The sequence below is a fragment of the Oenanthe melanoleuca genome, chromosome 1, assembly GCF_029582105.1.
Source record: "Oenanthe melanoleuca isolate GR-GAL-2019-014 chromosome 1, OMel1.0, whole genome shotgun sequence".
Taxonomy (NCBI): domain Eukaryota; kingdom Metazoa; phylum Chordata; class Aves; order Passeriformes; family Muscicapidae; genus Oenanthe; species Oenanthe melanoleuca.
The window spans coordinates 3,367,056-3,388,412 of NC_079333.1; the positions used below are offsets into that span (position 1 = coordinate 3,367,056).

At 38.6% G+C, this 21,357-nt stretch overlaps 2 protein-coding genes across 2 annotated transcripts in view; one reads left to right on the top strand and one right to left on the bottom strand.

Moving 5' to 3' along the window:
* The first annotated feature begins 21 nt into the window (after window positions 1-21).
* The window catches only part of ARL13B (ADP ribosylation factor like GTPase 13B), a 31,612-nt gene continuing 10,276 nt past the window's right edge, over window positions 22-21,357 (top strand). Inside the window, exons 1-4 of the mRNA XM_056497882.1 lie at window positions 22-243; window positions 2,587-2,760; window positions 3,985-4,055; window positions 5,869-6,118. Of these exons, the coding sequence (XP_056353857.1) occupies window positions 2,702-2,760; window positions 3,985-4,055; window positions 5,869-6,118 (380 nt within the window). The 5' untranslated portion in view covers window positions 22-243; window positions 2,587-2,701. The remainder of the gene's footprint in view (window positions 244-2,586; window positions 2,761-3,984; window positions 4,056-5,868; window positions 6,119-21,357) is intronic.
* STX19 (syntaxin 19) lies at window positions 9,694-19,602 on the bottom strand. Its single transcript, XM_056497756.1, has 2 exons — window positions 19,243-19,602; window positions 9,694-11,090 (listed from the first exon to the last, which is right to left on the bottom strand). The coding sequence occupies exon 2, from the start codon at window positions 10,980-10,982 to the stop codon at window positions 10,104-10,106; it is 879 nt and encodes a 292-aa protein (XP_056353731.1). The 5' UTR covers window positions 10,983-11,090; window positions 19,243-19,602; the 3' UTR covers window positions 9,694-10,103.

The window sequence follows — 21,357 nt, forward strand, 5'->3', positions numbered from 1 at the left end:
GGCCGTCTCCCGGGGTGACGGGCTCGGTGTGGCGTCCCCGCGGCCGCGGAGCTCCCGGCGCGGCCGATGCGAGGCCCCGCCTGAGCCCTTCACCGGCAGCGGCCGAGCGCGGTCCCCGCAGCCCGGAGCTGCCGCCGGTGCCCGCCGGCCGCTGCCGCCGCCGTGGCGCGGCCGGGCCGCGCGTGGCGGAGCGCTCCGGGCCGCGCGCAGCCGTTGCGCTGCGGGGCCTCGGCGGAGGCAGCGGTGAGCGGGGCGGGGAAGGGCCCGGGGGCGGCGGGGGCTCGGCGGCCTGAGGGCTGACTCTCCTTCCAGAGACGGGATTTTATAGAAAGCGTTGGGTTTGTAAACTAAAAAGTGCTTCCACGTTTGGGTGAGACGAGCAAGTGACACAGGCGTGAAGCGCAGCCGGGGTTTTAGAGTTGCTGCTCTCTTGGAAACGGGAAAGGAAGGTTGGGAACGTGCTGAAAAGTGCACATGCTCCCTTGAACTGCTGGACTTGTAACATCTTTTTACAGAAAATACGATGTTCCTAAAGCTGTTCCATACAAAGATTTAAGTGCTTCGGGCTTTCAGGACGACTCAGTTGTTGCACCTTATTTAGTTCTCAACTACAGTTTTGGCAGAGAGGATGGCGTTCACAAATTTTTGTTGAATATGGCAACTTTCCTGCTCAGTCACCTGGTTTGCTGTTCAAAATATAACACACTAAAATGCCCTTATAATTGACATTCAGACAAGGAACATTTCAGCAGGAAGTTACATCATTAAATTGTGTAAGGAGGGACAGCTCTAAATGATTTGTTTAGCTATGTTTCCAAGAATGTGAGAGCTTGATGTGGCTGAAATAAATTCTGTATTGCAAAAGCCTCTGCTGAAGTTGGTGTGCTAAATGTACTCTACTAAATGGTATGCAGGCTTCAGTGCTAAGTTTGACAGGCTTCTGAGCTTGTTGGTTTTGTTTGACCTCAACAAGCTGACAGATGTAGTATTGGAACAGGTTTGGGATGTTGGTGATGGAGCCTATAAAATGCCTGTCATATTTCCATTCATATTTCAGAGATCAAGTCTCTCCAAACTGCCATAGCAGAATGGGACTTGCCTGCTTGCCATGATATTTTCAGCAGTGTTGAATGTCCTTTCCTCCTAGTGGTTTATTTCTGAACACTTTTTATTTAATTTGTCAGTTCCTGCCCACCCCCTTTTATGGTTTTGTATTTAAACAAGATTCTTGTGCTAGGGCATAGTTGCTGTCTGCTTTTCTCTCTTAAATAAATTCTCTCCATCTCTGAATCCCATCTGAATGCTCTGGGCTCAAGAGCAACTTTGTGACAGTTTGCAAAGATTGTATAAAATGGGGTAGGGATGCTCAGGCACTGAGAATGTTCCATTTTTGTCATTTGACAAAATGACAATGGCACATTTTGTTCACTGAGCTGTTACATTTTGCTCTGTAGATATTTGTGTAGCTTTGTTCTCAAAGTGAGCTTTGTTCAGACTTGCTCGTGGGTTGAGGCACCACAGCCCACTACATGTGGGCTTTTTTATTATTATTTTTAATTTTGTATTCTTCAGAGCTTGATTTTAATACTTGTAACAGTTATAATTATCTTGCTCTTTTTGGGAACTTCTCTACACTTCATACACTTAGGTCTCCCATGGAGAAGCTATTCTCAGGTTCTCGTGGATGATGGAATATAAATGTTTAAAGAGTATCTGTTGTCTGCTTTGGATGAAACCTGACCTCTTTCTGACACTGAATGACAGCAGATCCATGCAAAGGCATCTTTGAAAATGAGCTTCATAAGATCAGGAGGGATTCAGTTCCTACCCCTATACATTATCTAAGCCATCACAGTTTATTGTTATAATAGAATTGTTACAATATTTCATTATTCACCTTTTGGCATAATTTTAAATTACCTTAGTTTGAGATTAGTTATAATTTAAAATATGAAGGGAATTTTGAGATACAAGCTTTAGGAGACCTGCTATGGTAATTCTCAAAAAGAGGAATATTATGTTCTTTCTGCTTGAAGAGTGGGAAGTGGGATTGTGGAATGATGGAAGTACTTGGTACTTCTATTTAATTTAGTGACAATTACTAGATATCATTGCCAGTTTCTCAAAATACTCACTAGAGAGCCACAGTTTCCTTGCTGTGGAGTCTTTTTGTGCAAAAGAAATTGACAGTTAAATGAATACACTTAGCAGGTAGGGATGTTCTTTGTTTGCTTTTAATGCCTTATCCTGTTATGTTCTTGTAAGTCTTACTCATGCTTGAAATTGGTTCTTATTCCCTGTCAGTCAGCAGGGCTGTGGGAGGTGTTGCTGAGACAAGCACTGAAATTCTGTAGCTGGATGTGTCTTTCTCCTCTAACTTGCAAGTTTCCTTCTGTGCTGTGGCCTGGCATTATTATTTGGGATAAGTAGTGTGTGGTGGCTGCCCAGATCTGTAAAAGGGGGATGGATGAAGTGTGAGAGGATGGAAAAGGGAAAGGTAATGAGACTAAACACAGCACACTGAACAGCCAGGCTGCTGCCTTCCTCGTACAAAGTGCCTAACTATTTTTTTTCTTTGTTTTCTAGGAGTGACAATACAAGACTTTGGCTCTGAAGTCTCTCTGCCAGTCTCCTTGGCTTGCTCTGGCCTGCCCACATTATTCCTGTAGCTTTGGTGGCTCTGGATGGCTGGTGAAGTGAGATGTTCAATCTAATGGCCAATTGCTGCAATTGGTTAAAACGGTGGAGGGAACCTGTCAGGTAAATGTGGGAAAGTATTTTACATTTCTCACCTTCCCAAACTGTGTTTCACCTGTGTTTTATTCATTGTTTCATATTGGATCATGTCCAGCCTCTCCCCCAGCAGCACCCCCAAGTTCTTTCTCCTCAGGGCTCTTGTGCATCTGCTCATCCCTCAGCCTGTGCTGATACCTGACCCGGGTGCAGCACCTTGTACTTGGTCTTACTAAACCTCCTGATATCCCATGGGCCACTTCTTGAGCTTGTGCAGCTCTCTCTGAATGGCTCCCACCCTTCAGCTGTGTCACCTCACCACTGAGCTGCAGACTTGCTGAGGATGCCCTCAGCACCTTTTCTCTCTCATTAACGCAGATATTAAATAGCACTGGTCCCAGTGGGACCTCTGAAGGGCACTGCTGGTCACTGATGTCCATTGGGACTCTGAGCTGTCACCACTGCCCTCTGGCTCTACCAGTCCATCCACTGAACCCATCTCTCCAATTTGGACACAAGTCCAGATAAATGATATCTGTAATCCTTCCTTTGTTCACTGCTCTGGTCACTCCATCACAGAAAGCCTCTAAGCTGCTCAGGGTAAAGTTTGTTTGGTTTTTGCCTTACTCTTCCAGTTTCTGCAGTTTGAGATTCCAAAGTATAATTTGTTTAATTTTTGGTTTCTTTTCTCAGACATTTCTTGCACCACTGGTTTGCACATTTACAGTCTAGAAACAAAGGCATAGTAATATACATTTCCAGCATCTGCTGTTGTCTACACAAGTGTTGTATACTGTGTAGTGGTGTTCAGACACACTGATTGAGACAGAAATAATTTTCTAATACAGGGAAAACTTTGAGGCAGAGAGATGGTAAAAATACAGGGGAATGGAACTGCAGTTACAGAAACTGTTAAGGGGATCATGACCACACCAAATAAAATTTATAGTATAGTGAAATTAAATTGCAGCAGGCAAGTACCAGTTGAAAGCATTGTCTCATGTGGAACTTAGACCATGATATGAGATTTTTCATTTCATACCTTGTTCTGCTATTTTGTCTAATCAGATGATTGGGCATATTAAACACCAGACACACAATAGTAACAATGCCTTGGTATTTTATAACTCTTCTTTTTATAATTTGGTGGTAAATTCACTGTGCATGTATTTAAAAAATAGAATAAATGATGTGTAGCTAGAGGAAAAAGAATTAAATATCTTTTCTCTTTTTTTTTTTCTCCTTATGGAGGAAGGTGACACTAATAATGGTGGGTCTTGATAATGCTGGGAAAACTGCTACAGTCCGAGGCATTCAAGGAGGTAAGAGATCAATTTATCATCCAAATGGAGCACTGAGAGTATCACTCCTAATTTCCAGTCATTTAAGTCTGAAAATACTGCTTCATCTCTTAATGTATCTCTCCCATATTGCTGAAAGAAAATGCTAGTGGTTGTACCATCCAAATATCACATATATCACATCCTGATACAAACATTACAATGGGCAATACAATCAGTGGACTTGAATTTTTTCTTCTTTTCCTTGTGTGCATGTGCTGAAGTTCCTTTCAGGTGACCATTCCAGCAATTTGCATACAGCAGTAAACTTTATATAAAAATCAGTGTTGTAAGTGTATATAAGCAGAAAAGGTTTGAAAGAAGGAAATTGGTCTGTATGACATTAAGGATGGTTCTAGTGTTACATATTTTTTATCATTATTTATAATCAGAAAATGATGATAAATAAAATTGCCACTAAGAGACCACTCAATATTGAAAGCACATGCAAGCAGGATATAATTTGAGATAAAACTTGTGCTTATGAAAACAAAAATTCTGTATTTTTTTTTTCCTCCACTTGTGGGATTGTCTTTCTAAATAGCTTTCATCTTGTGCAAGAACAAGAGTTTGCTTAGTAGTGTTTTGGCAGACTTGGAGACTCCATCTCAAGTTTGTTTACTTGTGTTATGTAAGGTCACAGACTTGCTAAAGCACAAATAAAATCATGAGTATTCTCTCCTATTCCTCCATCCTTGCTCTGAGAACAGGAGTGTTTAATTGCTTAGCCTTCCATTCTATTTGAAAATCACCTCTACTATCCTTACCATCTGAATGTAACAGTTATTTCTTAAAGTCCTATTTTTCAAGGGAAAAAATGAGATGAAGATGTGTATTTCTAAAGGGAAACTCCAGGAAAAGAGTTCTGATTTCTTTCAGTGTTCCCTGGGGCTTAAATGTCCTGAATGCTCATCTTGGCTGTCTTAAGGGTAGGAGCAGAAGGCTGGTGGGGACTCAGTTTCTGCACTGCTCTTCAGAGCTCAGTGCTTTTAGCCAGGCCTTCATTTTTTTTCCTCTCAACAAGCTGAATTTTACATGTTTCTCTTGCCTTGTGCTACCAGCTGCATAAAACAGAGATCCAATTATCTCAGCCCTGCAGGCACAGCTTAGTGGTGTGAGGCGAGTCCAGGATTCTTTGCCCTCAGGAAAGGGGGACAGCAAGCAAAAGTATTAAATAGAAATCTGTAATTTTTTAGCACATTGCATGGCAAATTAGGGAAAAAAAACCAGCAAACACAAATACACAAACAAACAAGGGCTAAAACCTGGCTTTGAATGAAGGGAATCAAATAATTCACATCTCAGATGAACATGGTTTCAGTCATTTCATCTCAGCCTTATGAAGCTGTTTTGGCAGCCATGAAGGATAAAAAAAATAAATTTGGCAGAGCACAAGGGTTCCCAGGTCATAATGCATTGCCTGTTTTGGTTGTTTTCCTTCTCAAAGTTGGATTACTACCATGGAAGTGAGAGTGGAAGTGAAAACACAGTACAGTAACCAGCACTGCAGTGGAACTGTGGTGTGAAGTGTTCAAATCTGCCTCTTGGGCCTCTCTCTTTTCTCCCCTTCCCACTCCCTCAGTGCTCCTAAATCTAAATTAATGTCAAGTAACTAGTTGAGAGTCATTAATTTAAATTTAAAATTCCCTGAGGAGAGGGGAAATCTTCATGTAAGCAAAAATGTGGTCAGCAATATTTAACAGGGAGGTTTTGCTCCGTGCTTTTAAAATGTGAGATTTGCTACACAAATCCCATATAAAACCCTCTATAAACTGAAGGCTTTCTTCTTTGACAGAGTCTCCTGAAGATGTGGCTCCAACAGTTGGGTTTTCCAAAATTGATCTGAAGCAGGGACGCTTTGAAGTCACCATCTTTGATTTAGGAGGTGGAAAACGAATTCGGAATATCTGGAGGAATTATTATGCTGAGTCCTACGGTGTCATATTTGTGGTGGATTCCAGTGACATTGAAAGAATGGAAGAAACAAAACAAGCCATGATAGAAGTTTTAAAAAACCCTAAGATATCAGGAAAACCTGTGTTAGTGTAAGTAATGTAATAAATGATCTCCTAATAATCTGAAATTGGGTGTACTTAGACCTGAAGAAGAATTTCTGTTGTAACTAATACTGCTGTAATTTTGGCACTAACCAAGATTACAATTAGTTTTTTGGTTTTATGTTTTATTTAATCTTTCTCAAGGATATTTATTTCTTTCCTTTTTTCATTAGCCATGGAAAAATAACAAGTTAGAATTTTTTAACACTTTAAAATCCTAGTATTACTTGAAATGCTAGGTTAAAAGGCATTACAAATTTCACATGGCAACATGATGTAAAAATATTGTTGCTACTTACTCCTACATCAGTTAATTAAATGGTAAATGGTTGATTATATTCAGCAATAATGTGATCTCTCAGCAATGAATTTCTTGTTCCCTTAACACATGGTGCTGCTGATACAAGATCAACAAAATCTCTTTAAAGGAAGTTTGCTTTAATTGTACTGGGCACGTGCTTTTTATCTGTTTAATAGGGTTTGTAAAAATATTGGAAAGAACATATTTCATTAAATTCCACACCAAAAATATTTGATAACAATAATATTTTGAAGTTAAAAAATAAACTCTGAAAGTTTAAAAGGGTTTATCAAGTCAGTATCTATGTCTGCTGGGTACAAGACCTCCATAATGCATGAATTGCACAACACTCCTGTGCTATCATAAAGAATCTGAACAGGTAAGAGTAGAGGCCTCTAATTTTTAAGAAAGAGTGATGCTCTGCTGGTTTGAAGCTGAGCCTGGCTAATTGTGTTGATTAAGTGGAGAGGAGTTTAACAAGGTAATGGTGTATATGTTGAAAACAGATTAGATTTTACCTTTCATTGCTCTGAATGTTACTGGCACAGGGAAGGCAATAAAGCCAACTTAGTTTAACTCAAATGTGTTTTGAAAATGGAGCTGTGGCAGTGGAAAACTGTGCTGTGTTTTTCAATTAAATACAACTTTTGGAGGGGGTTGGGTTGTGTTTGGGTTTTTTTTCTTATTTTGTTTTTTTTGGGGGGGTGGGGGGATTTGTTTGTTTGTTTTGTAGAAATCTCTATGCTCTAATCCTTTAATGGAGTTTAGGTGCCTGACTGGATCTGCAGAGAACTCACTCACTTCTCTGGATCTTGATACTGCTTTTTGATCAGTAGCTAATCAGAAGGCAGAGTGTATTTATTAATTGCTCCAATGGTGACTAAAGAAGTCTGTTAATGTTATTACTGTTTATTAGATTAAACTTCAAGCCTTTGATCAGAATTTGCTTTTGTAGTGTCCCAGTTCTGTGGAGGGATCCAGTAGTTCTTTGGTTTATGCTCCCTATGTGAGCCTGCCTCTTGACTTAAGAATTCTCTTCTGTATTGGCAGATTTACAAATTTATGCTGAAAATTAGCCTATTTGAATATTATAATAATTTTATTGTTCAGATTTTGTTTATGGATTTCTTGGTTTTGTTGGTTTTTTTAATGAGATACTTGCTGCCCATGTAGCAATAAGTTCCCTAATATCTTGCTACATTTTTTAATTAGTGCATTTTAATCTATGCAGAATAGGCTGAATTGCACAATGTGGGCATAAAATTAGTGCTAAATACTCTATCTTACAGAAATATAGGAATATGAGAAATCTGATGTTCAGTGTGATATTTTCTACAAATTTAATTGCTGCTCTCCCATGTTGTTATTTATTGCTGCCCATGGATGTCTCTCAGAATCATTTTAAGACAATTTCCCTCAAGTGTTGATAATATTGTCTTTTACTGTCTCTGTTGATATAAATTACTTAGAGATGTCATTTGGGTTTTTGTACTGTTCAATGTTATCACTTAACTTGTATTTACAGGTAAATTCTTCTGGAGGATCCTCAAGACTTATATAGATATACAAATTTAGATTTTCTCCACTTAGGATTATTTTTGTCCTTTATCAGAAGGGAGCACACAGACATCATATTATGCAGGCAAATGCTGGTTTTGTTTGGGATTAGTTGTGTTTGTTTTGAGTCTTTGTTTTGGTTTTGGGGTTTTTTGTAAGTTGACACGGAGCGTGTGCAAGAGAAAATGCAAGTCCATGTGCTGTGACTGATATTTTATACCAAGGAGATTTTTGGGCAGGTATTTTGTTAGGAGAAAGCTACTTTCTACCTGTTATTTTGGTGATAAGGGATTATAGCTATTAATGTTTCACTTTTCTTCATAGAACACTTGCAGCTGGGCTTTAATTTGTTTGGTTTCCTGTATATTTATGTAACTCCTGAAAACACTTGAAAGTTAATTTTAGTGATTACTGCAAAATTTCTGCTGCTGATAATTTTGAATGTTCAATATCAAATTTGGTGTAAGCTGTAGTTCATACTATTTATGTGCAGTTAATAGTACCCCCTATCAAAGAAAAGGTTTCCACAAGTCTTTCTCCCTTTCCAGTTCTCTTTCAATATATTTTATCTGTTTTGTCTGTTTCTAACCAATTTACATCTGGAAATTACTTAGGCAGCTGTTTTCCTAAGTATTAAAATGTGAATTTTGAAAACTTTGAGTTTTATTCCACAACTGAAATACAGCTCTTGTTTATTGGCTAATGTCTACTTGGCCCTTGGAACATAAAGCTATTTTTAATATATGCAGTTAAGGGGAGAGTATTTAATGCAATAGTTTCAGTGGTGTCATCATCTAAGTTTATTTTTTGTTGCTCTTGTGTAAATAATATTTTTCACTTTAAGGTTCAGACTTTTGTATTTTGATAGCAGTTTTAATCTGGGATGGCAGGAATCCAACTATTTCTAAATATCACAATGTGAAAATGACTTTGATAGTAGATTCTTTTTTCCCACTACATGCAACTAAAAACATCCAGTTCACTTAGTGTTTCTCTGAATTGCAGTGCAGTTTCTTCTGCCTTCTCTGACTATCCAAATAAAGTGGTATTGATTGTGTCTTTGCACAGCAAAAAGCAGTTCAGGAATACACTTCTGGTTTGCTGTTTGATTCTAGTGTGGAATTTTTTTTTTTTAATTTCTTTTTGGAAGTAACTTTTTTGTCTCACATTGCTATTGCCTGCTAAATTGCATGGAGAGCTATTTCTCACTCAGTTCCAAAAGGAGCTGGTTACATGAGGTTCCTTCCAATCTAAATCATTCTTTGGTTCTAGATTATGGGGGAGGAGTAGGGGGGTAAGGATGGAGTTCTACTTTTTATTCTATTTTTTCATTACTTTTTGTGCTAGTAAAAGTGAGACTGCAAATGTGACTGTATATTTAGGTAGGGTAGGCAGCATTAGGAATGTGCCTTGTGAGTGTGTAATTAAGGATCATATTCTCCTGTACTGGTAGGGCTCTGCCTGGGGAGCTGAATAATATAAATTATTATGTGTCAGTTTATGAACTTTTCCTATAGAAGTAATATTGAAACATTCCTGGTTAAGTTTTCTGACCTCTTGTTTGGTTTAGGCATCCCATTCTGGGTTGTTATTAATGGTGTCTGCTTCATGTGTGGATTTGTTTTGCAGAATTTCAGATTCCTGGGGAAAAAAAATCTTTAGAATTTGACCAAGTAAATATAAATGCTAAAAAACCACGAGGCAATTAAAATTACTTATTATTATTATTTTGTGACATGTAAATAAAACATTTCTATAAATCCTGTCTTTGAGATTAACAGTATTTTCAATGCTTCCCAACAGCATAGGGAGTTTGTTGCCACACTGTTTCAGTTTGAAGAACCAAACTAAACTTTAGAACTTCTAAATTTTGAAGAAGTTTAGAAGAACCAAAAAGTCTCTTTTACCCTTTTATCCTTTCCTGTAGTTCACTCATGTCTGTGAAAACCATAAAATTCTTCACTCTGTTTTGAAAAATGGGTGCAGTTTTTCCTGAGAGCTCTGCTGAAGGGCACATGGGAAGAGAAGTGAAGCAGTTGAGGATCCCAGGAGTGCTTTCCAAGATCAGTTTGGTGTGGAGGAACCATTGGTATTTTAAGCAGCTCATTTCTTGTGTCATCTGCAGCACGGACAGCACCAGCAGCAAATCACTTTGCAAGGGTTTCTTTTTTTATACCTGACTGCAAGCCCAAACTTTTCTTTAGATACTTGAGTATATTCTTGAGTGTTGTTCATGTAGATTTCTATGTTGTTGATCATTTCCCCTTGCTCCTCCACCAGCATTGAGATCTGGATAAAGAGTTCTTTCACATCTTTGATCTGGTTCTCCAGATTGACCAGTTCTTTGTGTCTCTGCTCAATCTCTGACAGCTGAGCTTTAGTGATCTTGGCTTCGGTGAGCAGATTCTCATTGAAGATCTCCCACTTCCCTTGCTGGAGCAGGTCATTGACCTCCTCCTCAGAGAGCTCCTTGCCAGCCACCTCGAGCTGGCGCAGGATGAAGGTGCGGCAGCGGTCCTGGCGGGCGGTGATGGCGCCGTTGTAGGCGCGCATGGCGTGCCGGTAGCGGTGGCACAGGAAGGCGTGCTGCGCCGCCAGGATGCGCACGGCCGCCCGGCCCGCGCCCTGCTCGCCCTCTGCCCGCCTCACCGCCCTGCCCAGCTCGTCCAGGCACCTGCCAACCTGCTCTGCTTGGCCCTTGATCTCCCTGGCCAGGTTCGACTCCTTCTTCAGAACGCTGAATCTCCTCATTGAAGACACGAGGCTTCTTTGTTGCTGGCTGAATTTACTGACTTCCTCCACCAGGTTGTTAATTTCGTTCTGAAGCTTCTGGATTTCGTGCAAGTGCCTTTCAGTAATGGGCTCCTTTTCGTAAATAATGGCCTGCTGTTCAAACTCCTCCTGCTCCTCTTCCTGGACAGTTGCACCATTGTTTTCCCCAGCTATCTGCAGTTCCTTAACCCTCAGTTTAAACTCTTGCAGACGATCTCTCATGGTTTTTGTGGTCAGGATTCTTTCCTGGGTTTTTGTTCTTGTTTCTTTCCTCCCTCTTGCAACACAGGAAGTTAATTCCAATATCTTTTTTTGTTTGGTTTTGTTGCCCTGTAATCAAAATGTAACAACAATCAATGTTAGTGGTTATATGTATATATGAAAAGTAGCCTTGGAGATTAGAGCTACTTCCCTCTGCACCAAAGTAAAAGTAGCAATGAGTTTGAAGTGGGGGGGTATTCTGAACAAATTGTGATTTGTAGCCCAAGGGCATTTTTGTGGTATATTTGTGCTGCAGCACACAGAACTTAGACCAGAGAAGTGTGGAGAGGACTTTTGTTTTGAGGAGGAAGAGAGGAGTAACTGAAATTATTTTATCATTATTCTTTACTTGGTCAATTAGCTAGTCAATTAATAAATCTTTTTGGAAATAGATGATTCTCAGAGGGAAATATTTCAGGTTTTGAGATTGAGACAGACTTTGTAATGAATCAGAGTTCTGGCCTGAATTTAGATTATTAATTTGGCCACACTCAAAAACCTTTCTCTATTTTCCTTGCCTTTCCTTGCCTGGGGAGTTAGATAGTAAATGAAGCAGTTAGCTACAACAAATGGAACAACAGGACTGTCACCATTTAAGAACTCTAATAATTTAGCATGAAAATAAATTAATTTTTTATGTTCAAGTTTCTGTGGAGTTGAATCCATATCACTAATGTTGCAGCATGAAGATTTTTTTAAGCCTTTTTAAAAATTACTGTTATCTACTCTTACACTTTCATTTACATTCTTCATAAAATTGATGCAAATGTGCATAGTGAACCACAGGGGGCTACAATTCAGTGCTATTTCTTATTTAACAGAAAGCAGATACAGTTTTGTTTTGTTCCCTAGCTGTTGTGCAAGCTTTACTGGAGAGATAATTAAAAGCAAGATATTTTCTAAAACACGCCCAATGGAAACTAAGTTCAACTATTTTTAATCATAGGCAAGAAAGTATTTTTCTCAAACTCTACATAAATTATTTCCTTGGACTGTGATCAAGAATGGAAAATTTCAGTAAGAAGTAGCATGTTCAGGACCAGGAGATTATGGGATTTTTTACTTAGGGTCTTCTGGTTCAATCAGATGTGTGTCTTTCAAAGGGCTGTTCAAGCATAAAGGTTAAACAGCACTTTGGTATCTTTTAGCTGCTTCAGAGCTTTTAGGGCTGTTCTCTCAAATAGTAGCACTAAATAGGTGCAACTCTTATTAAACCCTGATTCTGCAGATTTTATTTTTTCTTAGCAAGCAAATGTAGGATTTCTTAATAGTATCCAAAAGATGCATTTTTAGAAAGTGCTAAGGGTTATCCAGTAACCTGTCAATATGCAAATAATTTTCTTGTATTTCAACAGTTCCAAATGATATTGCTGTGGTATCTCTGCTCCCCTACACATATTTAATGTCTCTAAATAGTTTTTTGTATAAGACATGGAATTAAGCGGTATGGACATGTCTTCACAGACTTAAATCTGCCTTTCTGCAGGAGGATTAGCTGAAAAACAAAACTTGAAATGCTTCAGAGGTCAGTCATGAGAAAGAATGTTGATATTCTACCCTAGTGTGGATTTTCCTTACTGGTTTTTTTTCCCCCTTAATGCCTTAATATTTGAATTTAGTGCTTGTTGATTCACATCAAGAGAATCCCAAAAGCCTGGCAATCATTAGAAGTTACAGTAATGTGCTGAGATTTGTGATCAGACAAGTGTGCAAGTTATTTATTGGAGAATTGTTATTCTGGGGTGGGGTAGATGCAAAATGTATTCATGTCATGACAGTAATGCCTCTCCATTGCTGAACTTTTCAGTGGATGTCCCTATGGCAGAAGTCAGGCAGTTTCTCCCAGATAACATTCTTCAGGAATGTTCCAGAGCTGCTTGGCACCACCAACAGGGAAAGTTCAGCTGGGGCATGTGAAAGGACCCAGGGCTGCTAAACAGGGCTTCAGACAAGTGACCTGAAAATCTGTTCTAGTCCAGCCTCACACACCTGCTGACCCATGTTAATTTAGCAGGGCTGGGCAAACCTGGGATTAAAAGCAACTTCTAAGAGCACCATAAGTGCTTATGCTATGAGGTGACAAGAATTTCTTGTGTCTAATAGAATTAGTGCATTGCTCTTGAAATAGCTCTGTTCCTTGGGGCTGGAGGGAGGAAACTCACAGAACTGCAAAACAAATCTGCAAATATTGTTAAATATCAAAGGAGTGAGCCGAAAATACTGGAGTTTTTTTTTCTTGTGTAAAGATCAGTCTCACAAAAGACTGGAATGTAAGCAATTGAATCTTAGTTTCATATCTTCTCTGCTGTCAGGCCTGCCTTCAAAGCCTACCACTGAACAGGCTTGCCAATAATTGTGCTTGATTATACTGGCAATTGGAACACATGCTGGTTTCAAAGAAATGAGGATGTCTTCATGACAGAGATAACCTTGGAAATTGTTGGCTTGGCTTCTTGAGTGTTCCACAACAAGCTCTGTTCATTTACTGAGTCCTTGTTTTGTCCTACATCTTTGTATATAGGGGCACATCCTGTTTTTCTTTTCATTGAGATGAAAGCACTGCACTTTCCTTAAAGTTTTTGTCAGTAAAGGGAGAATATGCCCATTCTTTAGAGTGAAGTAGATGGAATATGTGGAGTGAAAGCACTGCAGTGACTTAGTGTGGCCCCTACATTCACTGCCCATTGCAGTGTTATTATCATGCAAACCCATTGGTGATTGTTTGTTCTTCTTGAAGCATCCTCATGTGTAGCTATATATAATTATAAATAGTTGACAGGTTCAGAAATGCAATTTTCACATCCTTGTCAAATATATTTTAAAGGGTATTGCAAGAGTCTTTGCCTTCTGATAACTTGGCTGTGTTGCTCCTTGGGAACAGGGTTATATGAAATCTCTCCATTTAAACAGATGCCTTATGTGACTGGGGAAGTCTTGATGAAGACAATTACCTCAGCACACAGACTGGGCAATAATAGATCCTGGTAGCTGGACTACCATTAGAATCTGTCATGATGATAAAGTATGTCCAGAATTCAAAGATAATGAGTTTGCCAGAATTTTTTTATATTACCTTCTTCATTTAAAATAAAAAAAGGCAAGTTGAAAGGTCCACTTGCTTAATTGCAAAGCAACCATGTAGAATATTTTTCTACCTGTGATAAATTTATCAGTAGACCCAGGAAACATGGAGCCAACATCCAAAAATAAGATTTGGGCTACATTAAGTTAAAAGACATAATTGGATATGTGAAGTAGAAAAGTTAATGGTATGGAACTCTTTTGGTTTTGGTTGTAATTGGGTTTAATAGCTTTTTATTTGGCTTTGCTGGATTGTTTTATTTCTTCTCAAAGCCTCCTGTTTATTTTAATTTCTGCTTTTGTTCACTATTTCTTGGTTATTCAGCACTTTGATTAAAATGCCTGAGAGCAAAGGCTCTGTTTCTGTTTGATCTTTGATACAATTTGCCACCTTACCTTGGTTTTAACATTCTGCACTCTCTTCCCTAAGAAAGGACTTGCAGGCAATCAAGGAACAGAATCCTCTCTTTAAGAGCTCTTTGAGGTCTATGATCTGTGTTCTGGCTCATGCTGCCTTCTTTAACTCTGCTAAAACTGCTGTTTTTTTTGTTAGTGGGTTTTTTTTGGTTTTGGGAGGGTTTTTTTTTGTTTGTTTTGTTTTGTTTTGTTTTTTGTTTTTTTAATGATGGCACCAAAAATAAGGATAGGTTTGTTTTCCTGACTCTTAGCTATGAGTCAGTTAATGGCACTGCACAGATGAAGCTTTCAGGCAACATGTCCAAAAGGAATTTCATGTTGCATGTAATCTAAACTTTTTTTTTGTGTGTGTGTTATTATTTTTTATTAATTTATTAATTAATAATCCAAGCTGCAGTGAAATTACATTACACCTCTGTCATGGTGCCAAGAAACCCATCTACCTTTTTTTTGAGCACAATGGTAATGAGTAAATTTTGGAGCTGTACTTTGGAGCTTGATTACTGCTTAAGTGTCTTAAGTTAGCAACAAAAAGTTAGTGAGAGACATATGCTGTAGAAATGGATATAGTTTAAAATCTTTATAGTAGTCTTTGGGGACAGCTGGTGTTCTGAGTTGAAATTCAGTTTGTGCTCTCTCATGTTCTCAAAAGGAAAGAAGGAACTTGTTTGGTGGTGGTTTGAAATCTTGCCCAGTTACTTGAAGATCTACCCGAAGTAAATAAAGTAGGATATCTTGCTTTAAGTTACATTTGTTTTCTCCTTTGTTTAAAAAATTTTCTTTAACTTAAATACCTTGTAAACAAACCTGCTTAAACCAAGGATTATGAGACAGAGGATGGTTGGATGAAAATATCCTCTTAAGCATCTCTGTAGTAAGATAAGTCCTTGGAAAAACATACTTAAAAATAGTTGTAAGTTCAAGTTTCTGTTTGTGGGAGGTGTGGGAGTGGTTCAGCAAGAAAATACCAAAGGCAGAGAACTTGCTCTGCCTAAAAATATGCCACAGATGAGATGATAGTGCAAAATCAGTAACAATTTCAGCAAAGGCAATGATCACAACTTCTCTGAGCAATCTGTGCCAGAGCCTCACCACCCTCACAGTAAAGAATTTCTTCCTAATATGTGATCTAAATCTTTCCTCTCACATTTAAAACACTTCAGCCTTGTCCTATCACCGTGTAAAAGCTGCCACAACACTTCCCAAGGAAACCAAAATTTGAAAACCAATGTACAAGAATAGAAATGCTGCATTTGAAGCAAGGTAGCTTGAGAATTCTCTAATTAGTGTGAAGTGGATTGTGGGAGCTGGAGAAGTGTGGATATTAAGTAAAATCAAGAAATTCAAATGTAGTAAAGCAGACCTGAGTATTTAAAGAATTCATAAGGTGGGGAAGAATTAAGCCAAAGTTGCTGGAAAAGTGTAGCCAAGTCATGCTGCTCTGGAGTGAGTTTTCCAGATGTGGAGAGGGGGAAAACAGACTTCAAATACTTCAAGATGTTCTTGGGCCTTTGACCACAAATGTGTAACACAGTCAAGTTGTAGGAGATGTAGCTGCCTTGTGTTGGTATTTTGCTATTTTTGAAGCATATGATTCAAAGATACATACAGTGAATCAGCTGCAAATCTGAGCTTGTTCCTTGGAGCTTTAAAATCTTTATTGTGATTGTGTGGCTGCAGATTAGACTTGAGGAAAAGCATCTACCAGCATTTCCATGTCTGCAGACATTGCTGCTGATACTTTGTGTAATAGGAGGTGAGGAGTTCATGCTTTTGTACTGACATAAAGCCCAGTGAGGGTGATGGACACTGCACCTCACAATGATCTCACTCTGCAAGTCACTTAGTCTGCAGCTAATTCTCTGTAATTGGTAAGAACTTCATGTTTTGGTGGTGATTATTTTACCTGCTTAACCAGAGATTTGCTGTCAGTAGTGTTCTTTAAGACTCCTCACAAACCTAGAGGTCACAAAAACTTAGAAATAAATACTAGAAATAAAGTCATGATCTCCTCTGGCCCAAAGATCACATTAAGGGGAAAATATTGATATATTTTAAAGCAGTATTTGAAAATTAAATAGGAGCAAGATAAAGGGCTGCAGCAGGATAGAATACAGCAGAATTGTTTCCATTTCATAGGATATGTAGTTTGAACTAACACTTAACATTTAACAGCTTTGTATTGTTCTAAGTGCTGTGAGAGATTTGTCTTCCTGACAGTAGAACTGCAGACTCAGAATTTGTGCTGTGCACCATCCCACCTGCTTTACATTCCCATTTCATCTCTGGCAGACCACAGAGCTGCCTACCTGCAATAAATGTAAGGCAGGTTTTTTGAAAAAAATAAAAAAAAACACCAAAAACATACAGGCAATTTGACTGTACTTAGTTTGCCTAGGATTTGATATATGAAGGTGAAATAGAATATAAGAAAGCAATTCACTTTTTTTTTTTTTTTTTTTTAATCTTGTCCAAAAATATGTAGCTATATCATTTATTGCCATTTGTTTTGGAGTTACACATCTGGAAGCTGAACATAACTTGATTTAGGTGAGCTCAGACATTGTTGGCTGCAGCCTGTTTGACCAAGAGGTGGGATTGAACTGATAGCAGAGCAGAGTGTGTCAAGAAACGTTTCCAGTAAATAGGAATGTGATTCAGACCTGTGGTGAGAATGAGGTCACTTAACAAAATGAAACTAATTATAATTGCTGGTGTTCTTGTGACCAGTTCAAAAGCTGGTATGAGAATGAAGTTGCCTAGAGATACTGTAAACAGGAGTTTAGACTCTTAGTTATAACTGTTCTCTTATTTAAATGTGACCTGGAGGAACTGTCTAGGGAAAATGTTGACTTATAGAAATGTCTCCTACAGCTCCCTGAAGTTGCATGAAAGCAGGCCAATAATCTTGTAGCATTTTATTCACCTTTTATTCATTATAGTTTACCATAATATTCAAATAATTGTTTTGCATGAGAATTGAAGGCACGAATTGAAATAAGTCCCTTTATTTGAGAAAGAGCCACATGGCAACCATGAAAATTTACTGATAGGTTTGTCAGCAACCCAGAAGGAGCAGGGGCTTGAAATGCTAAAGAAGAATGTGCTTGAAGGTCTGTTAACACTTTCATTTGGAAGGCAATCTGTAAAAAATCACCTGATAGAGCAGGCTCAGAACTTCATCAACAGTGCCTTCCTTGGGCCTCTTGAAACTGTTGGTCTGTTCTCTTATTTGTTTGTTAAAAGTATGAAGAATTCTGTTTTCCATGACTTTCTCAAAAAGCTCAAACTGCCAGTGATTGAAGAAGGAACAAGCAAAAATAAAAAGGGACAAAGTCACTTATTTTTGCCTGTGTGTGGGTCAGGAGTTTGACTATCATGGATGTTAACATAAGGAAAGCATAAAGAGACAGAATTTTTTGTGCTGCATCTGCTGAGGGCCTCAGTTTCTCTGCACTAAAAGAACATCCTTCTGATGGCTAGCCACAGGATTGCCCAAGAAAAAGGTTAATGGATGAGAGATAAAAATTCCAAAGGGAAAAAGAGTAGAGCAGCATTCTTCAATAGAAGATTCACTGTAGAGTGAAGAATATGGCATTGTTCTTTCCTCTTGTTTAGACTGCTGTTAATTTCAAAGGCTCTGTCTGTTTTCCCAGATAATTCTATGGCTCCTTGAAGTAGCCATAAAGACTAATTCTTGATCTTAGGTAAACCATTCTCATAAAGATTCATTTTCCTACAGTTGCTTTCAATCCTGAGGATTATTTTCATGCTGTAATATTTTGACCTCAGGGATGCTTTGCTAGCATCATTTTGCTAGACACACTGCAGATCTGACCCAAAATTTTGGTGTTGTGATCACTGATTCTGAGTAAATGTAATCCCAAAAGTAGCATATCTGAGACAGATTTTGTATTGCAAAGTAAACTTTTAATACTGCTTTGGTTCCTGTTGGGTTTTTTTTCCCCTCTTTGCTCAGTAATTGAGATTTTATAGACAGGTCGGGGAACTTCCGTAGCATTCCGACTTTGTTTTTCTCTGGCAGAAGTAGCTTCTAAGAGAAATATTGTCACTGAGCTGTAGATGTCAGTTGTGCCAATGCACACATAACACTCCCTTTCCACATTGTTTCTTGTGACTCTTAAAGTTGAAAAGCTCTCCAGTTGTTTAGAAAAATCCTACTTGATCTCAAAGCAGTAGGTGCCTATTTTCTCTTTATTTCTAGCATGAGGTACGTTTGTTACACTAAGACAATTCAAATATACTTTATGTGAAACTGAAATAAGCCAAGCATGATTTTATTGATGAAGCTTCTTACTCAGCAAACTTTATATGATAAACTAACAGCTACTCTGCTGTGCTTTCAAGTATGTTTTGATATATACATCCTACAGGTTTTTAAACATGAAAAATTGCTATATATGAAGTTCAACTGACTTGGAAAATTTAAATCAAAGTCTGTCTTTTAAGATAACTGATATATTCCTTAAAGTAGGGGGTTTTTTTTTTGCATAAAACTTTCCTCAAGCCCTGGTGTTCCTGTGCAAGAGCAGCAGAGCTGTGACTCTATATTCACCCACAGAAATAACTAACTCTTTGCAAGGCAGACACACATTATTTTTGTGTCTTGACACTAAGGCACATTTCCATTCTAAACCCCACTACAAAGCCTTTTTCTGATATTTGCACATTTAGAAACATTAAGTAAGAGAAAAGTATTTACCTCTGAATCCTGTGCTGGTAGCTTTTACCCTTTACACAGGAACTCCTGAGGTTAAGCTTCGGTATAATCCCAAAAACATTTTTCCAGAATATTCCCTAAGTAACGTGTCTTGAGTAACATTCCATGAAGTATTTCCTTCATTCTTCTTGCTTCTCATTCTTATTTTGTTGTCCAAGTGTGATCATCCTCAGGAGTGGTAGAGTGAAACTGCCTTCTGCAACTGCAGGAGACAGGCAAATTGATTACTTTGTGCCTGGGGAATCTGGTTGTGCCTGTTTGAAAGCCAGCCCTGCTGGGAGGCGGATCCAGCAGCAGGAAGTGCCTTGGAGCAGCTCCCCTGAGGAGCTGCAAGTGCAGCACTGCCTACCTTGGAAGCACAAGTGCAAGTGCAGGCTTGGCTTTCTTCTGCACCAAAGCATGGAGGGAAAGGAATTATTGAGGGATCTGTTCATGGGGGAAAAAAAGCCCCTGCAGGATAATGCATTTTACTACAGTATCTTAAAAATACTTGAACTCCATTTAGTTTGACCTAAAGTCTGAAGTGGGCAGGGGGAGCAGCAGTAGATGGACCTGAGCAAAACCACTTCAGTTCCTGGGGAGATCAGGCAGAAACAGCAGTTTGGATTGCTGCTTTTCCAGGTACAGCACCTCAGCCATATTTTTGGAACACAGTCAGTATTGCTGCAGAGAAAGTGGAAGCTAATTGACCAGAAAGACAAATATGACACCTTTCAAGGTGGCAGAGGTTAAAAATCAGCAGCTACTGCAAGCTGTGGGATGTTAGTGTCAAACTGCCAGTGAGCTGTGCAGCTTACCAGCATTTCATTCTGCTTCAGCTGTGCTTTGTAGGCTGTGCAGAGCAAGAAGAGTGGAAATAGTGCAGTTATTCAATCTTCAGGTGAGAGAGGAATAGGCTGTGGCAACAAACAGTGCTCAGAAATACTTCCTTCAATTAGATCTGGATGAATTGAGAGCACTGGTGAGGAATGCTTTTTGAGACTAAGAGGCAGCACAGGATTTTCAGACTGTAACAAAATATTTGGAAGAAAAAAAAAATGGAGGTAATTGTTTCCAAGTCTTTTAATTACTTTATTGCATTGCATCTCAGTTTTCCCCTGGTTTAGCTTTGGTTTCATAGCAAAAGACTGAGAAGGACAAGTCTTGTTCTAGCTGGTTGGTGAAAAGAAGCAGTGCCAGAGTATTATAAACATTGAAGTATCACAGGTTCTGTGTATGCATTGAGCAGCACTAAATCATGCAAAGCACTGTAGAAATTCTCTCTAAGAAGTGAGAATTCATCATCAAGGAAGAGCAGGCTAAAGAATTTATGCTCTTTCCAGCTCTGCAGGGCAAGCCAGCAAAGTTTTAATTATCAGTAGGACATAGGGATTTTTATCCCCAGGATGATGATAAATAAGTGAATGCTTTGGACTACAAATAGTTAAGAATGATGAAGATTGAGAGAGACTGGACATTTGAGAAACTGCTTTTCTGAGGTGTTCTTCATAAACAAATTCTTCTTGAAAAGGAAGATGAAAGATTAGATAATGAATCCCAGCTCATGAGGGTGATGGTGACAAGAAATGTGGGGTTTGGGCTGTAGATGCAACACAGCTGTTTTTCTAATGTTTTTAATGCTGAAAAATCTCTTGGGAGTAAAATAATTAAGAATTTAAGCTCTCATACTGAGATTCTGGAGAATATGGAAGAATAAGGTCTTAGATTAAAATAAAGTGCTGACAAGTTCTGGTAACTGTGGAGTGAATTCTTACCACTGTTTGTTCCCAGCAAGGAATTAACATAAATTCAAAGTACAAGCTTTGGTTAAAGTTCCCTAAAAGCCATTTAAGTTAATGATAATGACTTGAGATTTCAGAAGGAAGACTATCATGTCTGGCTCCAAAACCTTCTGCCATTGAAGCCAAATATTTGTCTTCTTATCCAGAAAATTGAGTCAGAGTTCTCATGTCATTGAAACATTGCTAAATTTCAAAGGAACATTATTTTAGTGGAATTCCTTTATTAGAGAGAAGCAAGTACAAATTTCATATTTTCTAATGCTGTGCAGCATTTAGATTGGAGTACTAATGCTATAAAAAGTACAAAGCAATGTTG